Here is a 12,301-nt window from a genome sequence, read left to right as displayed (position 1 = left end):
GCAGTTCTAGAAATGTGGTCAGAGAAGTTTAGTTGGTCATCAATCGTTACTCCAAGGCTTTTCACTGTTTTGGATGCAGTAATGGTTGCCCCATCCATCTGGATTGAAAAGTTATGATGTAGAGTCAGGTTGGCAAAAACTACAGGCATTATGAACGTAATTTACATGTTGAAATGACAAATGTACATGATATACAGTTGAAGTCAGAATTATTACTCCCCCTGAATTATTAGACCCTTGTTTATTTTTTTCCACCAATTTCTGTTTAACGGAGGGGAGGTTTTTTCAACACATTTCTAAACATAATAGTTTTAATAACTAATTTCTACTAACAGATTTATTTTCTCTTTGCCATGATGACAGTAAATAATATTTGACTAGATATTTTTCAAGACACTTCCATACAGCTTAAAGTGACATTTAAAGGCTTAACTGGGTTAATTAGGTTGCTAGGCAGGTTAGGGTAATTAGGCAAGTTATTGTATAACGATGGTTTCTTCTGTAGACTATCGAGAAAAAATAGCTTTAAGGGGCTAATAATTTTGTCCTTAAAATGACTTTAAAAAAATTAAAAACTACTTTTGTTCTAGCCGAAATAAAACACATAAGAGTTTCTCCAGAAGAAAAAACATTATTAAACATACTGTGAAAATTTCCTTGCTCTGTTAAACATCATTTGGGAAATATTTAGAAAAAAAATCATTTTGCTTGTCACATCTCAAAATGATTTTCCCTACTTATTTGCTTCCATACAGATAATGTTCTGTTTGTTCTTAGGAGAAACCCGGAGTCACAGGATGAGCGAATAAAACAAAAGCACTATTATAACCGAAGGACACCCAGATTTATTTGAGCAAGAAATCAAGCCCAGAAGCACAAACCAAGACATGCCATGCTTAGATTGCTATTCAAACACAACCTAGTGCGCTTCACAGTCATTTTTATTCATCTAAACACAACATTTTAGAGGCAGCAGAAATAAAACACCACAAAAAATGACCAAATCAAAACTGCAGCATCACCACAAACCTGTAGAACGCTTAATACTGCATAAAAAAGCACAGATAAACAATATAAACGCAAAACAAAACGTGAAGACGATTTCATTTTCAATGCAACACACATTTAAAAAATACTAGCAGTGTATTTAAACCATTCCATTAGGGATTCTCTGGTATCGAAGATCGGTAGATAATCCCATTTTATGACTCAATCGGTACTCGCTTATCTTGCCGATCACATGAACCAATCGTAAGAGTTTAGTTTGCGCGTTTACAAGCAGATGATGCATTTTAACTTCTTATGCGTCAAAAATGCACACCAAAACTTTTCCTTCATTGAGGCATGTTGAATTACTCTTCCATCATTTGCAATGTTTCCAAATTGCATTGTCACCAAATGTACTTACTTATTTTCTGTAAAGCTGCTTCTGAACATGACTTGTCCACACTAACAGGTCATAACAGACATGTTTAAGCGATTATATGCAACATCCTTCATTTATTCTTTTAGGAAAGGAGCAAGCTCCACTTAAGTATCATACTTAAAGGGGAAAATGTGCTTAATGCAATGTTACAGTTATATAAACCTTGATGCATCAGAATCGGTACTCGATATCAGCTCCAAAAATCCTGATCGGAGCATCCCTAATATTAAATCGCATATATTACAGCATTCAAAGCCCTTTGTTAATGAATAGTATTTACTACAGTGACTTGATAAACTGTAATAAATACTGTAGTATACTTTAGTTTTTACTATAGTAAACTATGGTGTATTGTAGTATAATATACCCTATAATTGAAGGAAACTACAGTATTGGATCTTTTGTTTATAATACTATAGTTGTCGTGTTACAATAGCAACTATAAAATCACCGCAACAGATTAATTCAAGTTCTTTACTATGGAGCATTTCAGTGTGGTCATGTGATTGGCTCTTGATCATATCCTTCTTGTTTTCATACTATATCAGAACTGTAACAAAAGGCAATTCAATCATATTGTCATGCTAAAACAGCTATCATTAATTATTGATCAATATGTGGACCGTTTGGGACTTTCAGAAGCTATGGAAATTAAAAATGTACAACAGGAAATACATCAGGACCATTGTTATTGTTTACATTCCTCAAAATGGTATGGCTAAAAAACACTATAGTATTTTTAAATGTGTGCACTGAGGTGATGAAACATGTATGCTTAAAATTATTTAACATTTAGATCATAAAAATAGTAAAACTTTTAAAACGTATTGCATTTCCATTAAAAGTTTATTAAAGGGGACCTATTATGTCACTTTTTACAAGATGTAAAATAAGTCTCTGATATCTCTAGAGTTTGTAGTGAAGTTTCAGATCAAAATACCCCACAGATCATGTTTTATAACTCCTTGAAGCTGATCCTTTTAGGTTTTGATCCTAATTGTCGGGTTTTGGTGACTGTCGCTTTAAATGCAAATAAGATTGGGCTCTTTTTAAAAGAGGGCGGAGTTATGAATGCTTGTGTGTCAGCATAGTGGCAGATTCAAAACAAGACTAATGTCCTATGCTAATGAGGGAGAGAGCATACCTATAGTAGGCGGGGCTTTCCTCCTCTGATGACACCTACAATGGGAGAATGTCAATCAAAGTCTGATTATAAAAATAATAATAATACATTTTTTACCATTTGAAGCTGGTTATATTTGCACACCTTGTGTTTAAATGCCTTATAAAAATGTTTTTTTTTTTTTTTGCATAATAGGTCTCCTTTAAGCAAATTTTGCCACACGATGTTGATCCAAACAAAACCCCGCCCCCTTTTTGTAACTTCACTGATGTCACAAGACACGCCCTTTACTGCTGATTGGCTGCAAAACACCGTGGTCAAAAATGTTTTTCAAATATTGTTTAGCGTACCTGTAAAAGCTGACCAAGATTTACATACATTAAACACTGCATATTGCAAATACGTAAAAAAGATAAAAGATCTTCAAGTACAAAAAGAAAGATAAAAAGCAAAACTAGAGAAAAATCATCATACAAAAACCAGAGCCAGCTGCCCTGAAAAAAAATACTATAGTAACTTATACTAAATACTACAATGTTTTTGTACCATACTATAGTGCATTATATTGTATGTGTATGATGTGTATTATATAACAGTATCAAATATATATACACACACACACACACTGGCCATTTTATTAGGTACACCTGTCCAACTGCTCGTTAACGCAAATTTCTAATCAGCCAATCACATGGCAGCACTCAATGCATTTAGGCATGCAGACATGGTCAAGACAATCTACTGCGGTTCAAACCGAGCATCAGAATGGGGAGGAAAGGTGATTTAGGCGACTTGCCAGTACCATATTGAATCTATGCCACGAAGGATTAAGGCAGTTCTGAAAGAAAACGGGGTCCAACCCGGTACTAGCAAGGTGTACCTAATAAAGTGGCCAGTGAGCATAGATAATATATAACAACGTGAACTGATAAACTAGTTAATGTTGCAGTTTAGTCTACTTTAGTTTGTACTACAGTAATCTGTGGCGTATTGTAGTATAATACACCCTATAGCTGAAGAAAACCAGTGTCGGATCGTTTGTTTATATTACTGTAGTTGTTTTACTATAGCATGGCTACAACAGCTAAACTGGGTAACTGGTTTATATTTAGTCAGTCGTTGTATCACCATAGCATTTTTAAGAATTAGCACAACAGATTCATTCAACTACTTGACTGCAGCTTGGTTCAAAAACACTCTGTTATTTACTATAAATGACTGTATTGTTCATTAGGCTGAAGCGTGTGATGTTTGTGTTTAGATGGGAGCTGGAGCTGGAGCTCGTCCTGGCGTTTGCTGAGCGTTGACCTTCTGAGAGTGCCAGCGCGTCTCTTTATACACAAACCAGGCATTCCCGGCCCATATGATCAGATTCAAGAATCCAAACACCTGCAAGTCAAGTGTGCAGGTGGTTATCTATCATGTGCAGACTTTAGCTAATGCATAAGGAGCACAACGTCAACTAGATTGTAACGACAAACTTGTGAATTGGCTCGAGGAGTCGTTACTAATGTGTGAAATAGTAATATAATATAGGAGTTAGGGTTAAAATAAAGGAGTAAAGAAAGTAGGAAATAAACTAGCATGTTTTAATATTATGCTAGCATAAATTAGCATGCAGGAATGTTGTTGACATGTTTGACATCGCTAAAAAGATTTCACAGCACAAATGAACATGAAGCCTGAATGTTTTAGTACATGGCTAACATGTGTTAAGAGGTTGTTAGTATGATTTTAGGTAGCATATTGTAGCACATGGCACATTTTTACAGGATTAACATGTTGCTAGCATGTTTTCCAAAGTAGTTAAGATTTTAGCTTTAAAGTAGTTTGTTATTAGCATGCTTAATATGTTGCTGTAATGTTTCGAGCATAGCTAGCATATTGATAGTATTAGTTAAAATGTTAGCATGTTTTAGCATGTGTTAACATGTTTTATCATGTTTTAATATTAGCATGTTGTTGGATTGTTGCTAATTTTGTAAGTTTCTAACATGTTTTAACATTAACACAGCTCAGATGTTTTAGCACATGGCTAATATGTTTTAGCATGTTATTAGTATGATTAGAACGTAGCATGTTGTAGCACATGGCTCATTTTAACATGGTTAAAAAATTTCTTATCAACATGCTAAATATTTAGCTATGTTTCTAACATAGCTAGCACACTGTTAGCATTATGTAACACAGCTTTTAGCACATGACTAGTGTGTGTTAATGTGATTAGAATGTTGCTATTATGCTTCTAGCATAGTTTTATAGCATAGTTTCATAGTTTGCTAGCATGTCTAATCATGAATTAAACCTTTACTAGCATGCTTCTGACAAGTTTAAGCACACAGTTGACACATTTTAATGAATTAGCTGCTAGTATGTTCCTAACATGTTTGGCAAGCTTGTACATTTTGTTACCACATTGATTGCAATTGCATAAATTAGCAGGTTGCTAACACACGGCTAACATTATCATAACAATAACATGCCACTTTGTTTAACAGTGTTTTTGGTGGTGATAATCAACATGCGTATAACAAATATTGACAGAAAAGTAGTGATTGGTCAGTGTTCTCTCTTACCACAGATATATTGAGTGAGCGCATGCTGGCAAACTCTGTGACTTCACATCTCACACCTCTGTCCTTGCAGAGCGCTAAAGTGGATTCCATGCCAGCGGTACTGGTGGCGTCCTTCACCGTCTGCAGTCCTCTGGCCCATGCAGACGAACACACCAACCACAGGAACGCAAACACCGCTGTCAGCACAAAATCCTAGCACACAGAGGCAGTACTCTCGAGTTAAAGCAGTAGTTCACTTCCAGAATGAACATTTCCTGATCCTTTACTCATCCTTTGCAATCTTCATTCTGAAAGATATTAAGATTTTTGAGGAGAACATGCAGGATTTGTCTCTATATAGTGGACTTCTGGTGCTCTGTGGTTTGTGCTAAACAGATAACAGTTTCAGTGCAGCTTAAATGCCTCTAAATGATCCCAGCTGTGGAATAAGAGTCTTTTCTAGTGAACCAATCAGTCCAACCAGTTAAAAATAAATAAAATAGAAATATATATACTTCAATGTTTCCCACTGTACGGTATGTGGCATTTACCCTGTCAAAAATATATACAGGTATTTACAAACATGTACTTTAAATGACAAGAGGGTGAGTGAATCATCAGGAAATGTTCCCGAAACATCCTCCAATTGTATTAATTCTTTATACGGTTTAAACATTAGATGGATGGATGGATGGAGACACATAGATAGATAGATAGATAGATAGATAGATAGATAGATAGATAGATAGATAGATAGATAGATAGATAGATAGATAGATAGATAGATAGATAGATAGATGGATGGATGGATGGATGGATGGATGGATGGATGGATGGATGGATGGATGGATGGATGGATGGATGGATGGATGGATGGATGGATGGATGGATGGAGACACATAGATAGATAGATAGATAGATAGATAGATAGATAGATAGATAGATAGATAGATAGATAGATAGATAGATAGATAGATAGATAGATAGATGGACAGACGGACGGACGGACGGACGGACACAAATAGATAGATGGATGGATGGATGGATGGATGGATGGATGGATGGATGGATAGATAGATAGATAGATAGATGGACAGACACAAATAGATAGATAGATAGATAGATAGATAGATGGACAGACACAAATAGATAGATAGATAGATAGATAGATAGATAGACAGACAGACAGACAGACAGACAGACAGACAGACAGACAGACAGACGGACGGACGGACGGACGGACGGACGGACAGACGGACACAAATAGATAGATGGATGGATGGATGGATGGATGGATGGATGGAACAATAGATAGACAGACAGACAGATGATACTGACAAACATCGGGCCGAAGTCTGAGTCTCTGTAGACGTGCATGTAGCCCAGATAGACGATGAGCGCCAGCATGGAGTAAAGGAAGGCCAGGACGGCGACGGCCACAAAAAACTCCACCGAGGACGAGGAGTCGCCCACCAGATGAGTGGCAGACACTGAGCGGTTGCAGAGGGTCCTGTTCTGCTCCACCAACAGCTCATGGTTTAACCTGAAAAATCAACACACCGACTTCACCTTATCTAGGATTACTTTGGTGATGTTAATCTTTCTATTCATCTTTAACATTAATCTTTGTTTTATTTGATTCTGTTTTGGTTCTATTTTGACCAACTATATTTTTAGTTATTATAAACTCTGAGATTAGTTTATATCATCAGTAGGACAATATAAAATGGTTAGGGAGCAGTGTTTAATTTGGTTGTATTGAAAAGTTGTTAAATTGAACATTTCATACAAGACAATATTTAATTTAATTAATTAAGAAATGTCTCATATCATTATAGTGTCATTATCAAATCTATATCATAAGCATTTTCATCAGATTTTTACGTATAAAGTGTGTGCCTGTGATTATTCGTGCATTTGTTGTTTTATATACATCATTTGACAAGAAAAAGTTTTACAATGAAAATAAAGTTTTTCCTTTCAGTAAATTCATATTATTTTTAGTTTTACTTCAAAAACATTTGAATATCTTGTATTTTATTTTACTTACAAACATGTATTCTAGTTGACCTCTTTTATGTTTCTGTATATATATATATATATATATATATATATATATATATATATATATATATATATATATATTTATTTATTTATTTATATATATATATATACATAAAAAAATTTTTTGTTTATTTTCAGTAGCCCCACACCTGAATGGGTAGGTGAAAGTGGCAGTGAGTGTTTCATTGCTGCCATCGCAGAAGACGGAGAGCACATTTCTGCCGGAAAATCCCCCACAGGTCCCGAACGCGAGCACAGCAGTGATCTGGAAACATGTGAACAGAATCATGAAAACAACAAAGCTTCATGCAAACCGGTCTTAGGTTTCCTACTTACAGCGGTATACATCTTTATCATTGCACTACCTACTTTTTAAATACATCATCTGCACAGTTTCTTTCACAATATTATACAGTATTATGTAAAGTATTTGTATAGTCTTTCTCAGATTGTGTGTATAGTCAACAATATATAGTATATGTCCAATTAAATTAAAGGTTGAGTATAATCCATATCACTTTTCTGAAAAATGATACTGTATATTGTATTTCATGATTCAGTTTTTTTTCTGTGTGTATTTATGGTTGTGAATTGCCATAGATATATACATTAGATGTCGTCTACCCTGTTGTTGTCTATTGGAAGGAATGCGTCAATAGAGCCGCCATTTTAGTACAGGGTAGCGCTCCTTTGAATGAATGCGGGACCAAGCTGCAGTGGAGGACTGTGGCTATCCAGAGTCAGAGATATACACTTATATCTATGATCAGTTTTCCCGCAGGTTAGGCGGGAATTTTTTTTTATATTACGAAAATTATAATTTGACATCACTTTTCTACATTGATGATCGCACAGGCATTCCTGACAAAGAGCGTGTGTTTGTGTGCATGGAAATGTACCATCCACCCTCCCTGTTAGATTTGATCTAATCCGTGTCCTGAAACACACCTCCTTCTCATTCCCTGCTAAAAAATCCATCTTAAACCAGCCTAGGCTGGTTGGCTGGTTTTAGCTGGTCGACCAGCCTGGTTTTAGAGGGGTTTGGGCCATTTCCAGGCTGGTTTCCAGCCATTTCCAGCCTGGTCTCAGCTGGTCATGCTGGGAGATGACCAGCTAAAACCAGCGTGACCAGCCTAGCCAGGCTGTGAGTCTAGTCAAAACCAGCTATGTCCAGCTTAAACCAGGCTGGTCAAGCTGGATTTAGCTGGTCATTTTCCAGCCTGAAAACCCATGAATCACAAAATATGGAAAAGCTGTTAGTTTACTGATTTATTTGTGCAGTGTACAGTGCTACTCGCTTATTTTTAATTGATTGCAATGTGATAATGCGCTTTCGTGAAGCTGTTTTAAAACAATACTTCTTGAATGATCCTGATATATTTTCTTAATGAATGTCTGCACAAATATCTGAAGAGGCATGAAATAAAGTCTGCTCTGCGTCTGTATTCAGCAATCATCTGACGCACTAATCTGATCTTGTGCTCAGTTTTAACCTTTGGTTCCCTCACGGTTTGCGTTTAACCCTTGAGCGGGCGCGTTCGTTAAGCTTGATGAAAACCTGCTGGCCGAGGCGTTTTCCAGCACCAGATGTTTGCTGTCGCTGCATGAAACATCCTGTTTGCCAACTCATTCTGGGATGTAAAGAAAAACCCTGAAAAACGTTTCATGTGTGCTTCGCTCAGATTCATGCTTTATAGACGGCAGCAGCTGAGTCAGTCGCTCCGCTTTCTCTGCCAGTAACAGACTCCTCTGAGGAAATAAAGGAGGGAGGAACTGCATGTAAGGAGGCGGATAAAGAAAACTCAAGATTTGCTGAGTCTCTGCTGTATATGGTAGAAATACTTGCAGAGGAGTCTAGAAGAGCCCCTTAAAAATGTGATTTTATATGCATATAAGCATAACAAATGTATGTAAGCACATAGTTGTGGTGGAGAATCTCAAAATATGAGTTAAATAATGTTCCACGGTCATTTGGTGAAGATAAAACCATTAAAAATACACTCAAATATGATATTTAAACTGTAAAATGAGTAAAAAAACACCATTCTTGAGTTTTTGGAAGGACAACTTAATTGTTTTATGTTTAATTCACTTTAATTTGTAAACTAATCTTAAATCCTTCATGTTGTCCCAACACATATAGATTGAGTGAAACCAAAGACTGTAGAATACACAAGACATGTCACTCGTATCTTATTGAATTGGGAAAAGTGTAACGGTCAATTTGGCGAATTAAGCCCAGCCTGCTAGTACAGGAGCCAATCACCGATCGATATATGGCAAATAAAGCCCGCCTTTTAGTACAGGAGCCAATCGCCGATCTCTAGACTGACGGAACTCCGGGGGAGGGGCTCAGATCAGACAGGAGTTACATCTGTAAATAGTTTTGCATTAATTGGAAGATAGTGTAAAGGGATGTGTTGGTTTAGTTTTTTCCTGATTAGGGAATTTAATTTGGATAATTTGCTGTAAAAATGTCTGACTGCTGTTATAGTTTGTATTTTTATTTTTTGTAAATAAATAAATAACGTAAATTTAAACAAAATAAGTTTTAAGATTGATTATTGGTGACTGGGTGTGAGCCTGATAGGGCAGCTTTATTTGAACTCAGGAAAATTAAGACAGATTTAACATGATTTAAGACCTACGACCCAATATTTCAGCGAATTTAAGACTTTATAATTTTGTTTTTGAAATGTAAGAATTTCTAAGACTTTTTAGGAGCATTATGAAATCAATTTTAGACTTATCCAAGACTAAACACTCAGGATTTTTTCTAATGGTCTGGTTACTTCTGTAAATAGTTTTTGTATTAATGAAAGATCATGTAAAGAGATGTGTTGCGTTAGTCTTTTTCCTGAGTAGAGAGTATCATTTGGATAATTTGTTGTAAAATGTCTGACTGCTGTTGTAATTTGTAACTTTTTGCAAAAACAAAAAAAAAAACGGTTAAAATCAACAAAAGAAGTTTTAAGATTGATTATTAGTGACTGGGTGTGAGCCTGATAGGGTATTGTAGCTTTACTTGGACACAGGAAAATTATGACCGGTTTACAATAATTTAAGACCTACGACACAATATTTCAGTGAATTTAAGACTTTTTAATTTTGTTTTTGAAATGTAAGAATTTCTAAGACTTTTTAAGAGCATTATGAAAGATATTTTAGACTTATTCAGGACTGAACACTCAGGATTTTTTCTAACAGTCTGGTTACTTCTGTATATAGTTTTTGTGTTAATGGAAGATCATGTAAAGGGATGTGTTGCTTTAGTCTTTTTTTGCCTGATTAGAGAATTTATTTTGGATAATGAGTTGTAAAATGTCTGACTGCTGTTGTAATTTGTATGTTTTTGCAAAAAAATAACGTGAATATAAGCAAAAGATGTTTTAATTGATTATTGGTGACTGGGTATCAGCCTGATAGGGGAGCTTTTCTTTGGACACAGGAAAATTAAGACCGATTTAAAATGGTTTACGACACAATATTTTAATCAATTTAAGACTTTTAAATTTTGTTTTTGAAATTTAAAACATTTAAAGATTTTTTAAGACCTTATTAGGATCATTATGAAGGAAATTTTAGACTTATACATGGCTAAACACCTTCTAATGGCCTGTTACTTCTGTATAGTATTTGTGTTAATGAAAGATCATGTAAGGGATGTGTTGCTTAACTTTTTTTTTTCCTGATAAGGGAATTTAATTTGGATATTTTGCAGTAAAAATGTCTTGACTGCTGTTGTAAATTGTAAAAAAAAAAAAAAAAAAAAAAAAAAACGTAAATATAAACAAAAAAAGTTTTAAGATTGATTATTGGTGATTTTCCACTGTAAAACATATGCTGGATAAGTTGGCGGTTCATTCCGCTGTGGCGACCCCAGATTAATAAACAGGCTAAGCTGAAAAAAATTAATGAAGGAATTATTGGTGATTGGGTGATGGCCTGATAGGGTAGCTTTACTTCCTGCTTATTGCACAAGACTCTGTTTTGCACTCTCTATGATGCACAAGCTTTGTTTTTTCCAGTTATGCCTTTGTTGATTTTATATAGAGTACTGAATCCATATTGTCAGTATATCTGATACACTGTAAACACATAAATGAATTAAACTGACACAATTTGAGATAAACTATACAAATCAACCCTAAAATTGTCAGAATATTATTCCCTATGATGCTCAAGCTTTGCTTTTTTACAGTTATGCCTTGGTTGATTGTATATACATCTATATTGGCTACAGTATATAACTCCAGCACTTTCTAATGCACAATCCAGTGGTGTAAACGCGTTTTCAACAGGCCTTTGCTCTCCATGATGAGGTTACACCGTGAAAACGTGGTAAACAGTATATTTCTACTTACCCACTCCAGGACTTTAACGAAACCCAGAGGCTCTTTAACGGGGCTCAAGTTCAATCTGAATCCAGTCTGCATCTTTCCCACCGAGCCAGAAATCCACCAGGAAGAAAGGGAAGAGCTTGAAAATCTTGCAGGCTCAAGTTTGCTTAAAAAAAAATAAAGTTTAACAGAGTGACGTGGTGTGTGTGTGTGTGTGTGTGTGTGTGTGTGGTAAAAGATGCTGCTCCTCCTCCACAGAAACCGGAGTAAATCCAGATGACAGGAGAAACGGAGTTCAGCGCAAGATATGAACTATTGCGTGAAGGGTTTGATTTATACAGTAATTATCAATCGAACGAAGTAAAATAAATAAAAGTTTTTCTCCGCGTCAAAAAGTCCCGCAAATATTTCAGTCATATGATCCTCTACATTCCTGCGCTCCGTTAAACTCTTCATTCTCTTAAAGGAGCAGATCACCCAAAAAATAACTTATCATTTCAATAATTGATGTATTGAGCGATAATCGCTGTTAAATTATGCGTTTGTTTCGTATTGATGTGTATGTAACCGTTAAAGATGTATGTAAAAGCTAACGGAAAACGTTAGCACGCGACGTTACGTCAGAGCTCAGTTTACGTTAATGTTACATAAATACACGCGTTTGTTTATAATTTTAAAATATTTACTTGTTTATCTAATATTTTACACGTATTTAAACAATATTATTTTTAAAACGTCTCGATAATCTGGGCAATAAATTCACAATAATACAAGTACACTCACCGGCCACTTC

At 35.4% G+C, this 12,301-nt stretch overlaps 1 protein-coding gene and 1 long non-coding RNA gene across 3 annotated transcripts in view; one reads left to right on the top strand and one right to left on the bottom strand.

Moving 5' to 3' along the window:
- LOC137491501 (uncharacterized) overlaps positions 1-5,614 on the top strand; it is a 19,969-nt gene extending 14,355 nt beyond the window's left edge. For both annotated transcript variants that reach the window (XR_015482458.1, XR_015482457.1), the window contains 2 exons: positions 3,811-3,957; positions 5,196-5,614. This is a non-coding gene — a long non-coding RNA (uncharacterized LOC137491501). The remainder of the gene's footprint in view (positions 1-3,810; positions 3,958-5,195) is intronic.
- sypl1 (synaptophysin-like 1) lies at positions 823-12,301 on the bottom strand. Its single transcript, XM_087247890.1, has 5 exons — positions 11,533-12,301; positions 7,318-7,433; positions 6,443-6,647; positions 5,126-5,317; positions 823-3,938 (listed from the first exon to the last, which is right to left on the bottom strand). The coding sequence occupies exons 1-5, from the start codon at positions 11,602-11,604 to the stop codon at positions 3,807-3,809; spliced, it is 717 nt and encodes a 238-aa protein (XP_087104016.1). The 5' UTR covers positions 11,605-12,301; the 3' UTR covers positions 823-3,806.

This window comes from Danio rerio, chromosome 4 (genome assembly GCF_052040795.2).
Source record: "Danio rerio strain M-AB ecotype USA chromosome 4, GRCz13ab, whole genome shotgun sequence".
In the NCBI taxonomy this organism is placed as follows: Eukaryota; Metazoa; Chordata; class Actinopteri; order Cypriniformes; family Danionidae; genus Danio; species Danio rerio.
Note: the sequence above shows the minus strand (reverse complement) of the source record. Positions and strands in the feature narration are given on the sequence as shown.

What these genes read in the sequence shown, in the direction of transcription:
- sypl1 (XM_087247890.1), bottom strand. Translation starts at nt 11,604, where the DNA reads ATGCAGACTGGATTCAGATTGAACTTGAGCCCCGTTAAAGAGCCTCTG. An exon ending in ACTTTCACCTACCCATTCAG is followed by an intron (nt 6,648 to 7,317) that starts GTGTGGGGCTAC and finishes TTGATTTTTCAG; the next exon opens with GTTAAACCATGAGCTGTTGG. An exon ending in CAGACTTCGGCCCGATGTTT is followed by an intron (nt 5,318 to 6,442) that starts GTCAGTATCATC and finishes TCTGTGTGCTAG; the next exon opens with GATTTTGTGCTGACAGCGGT.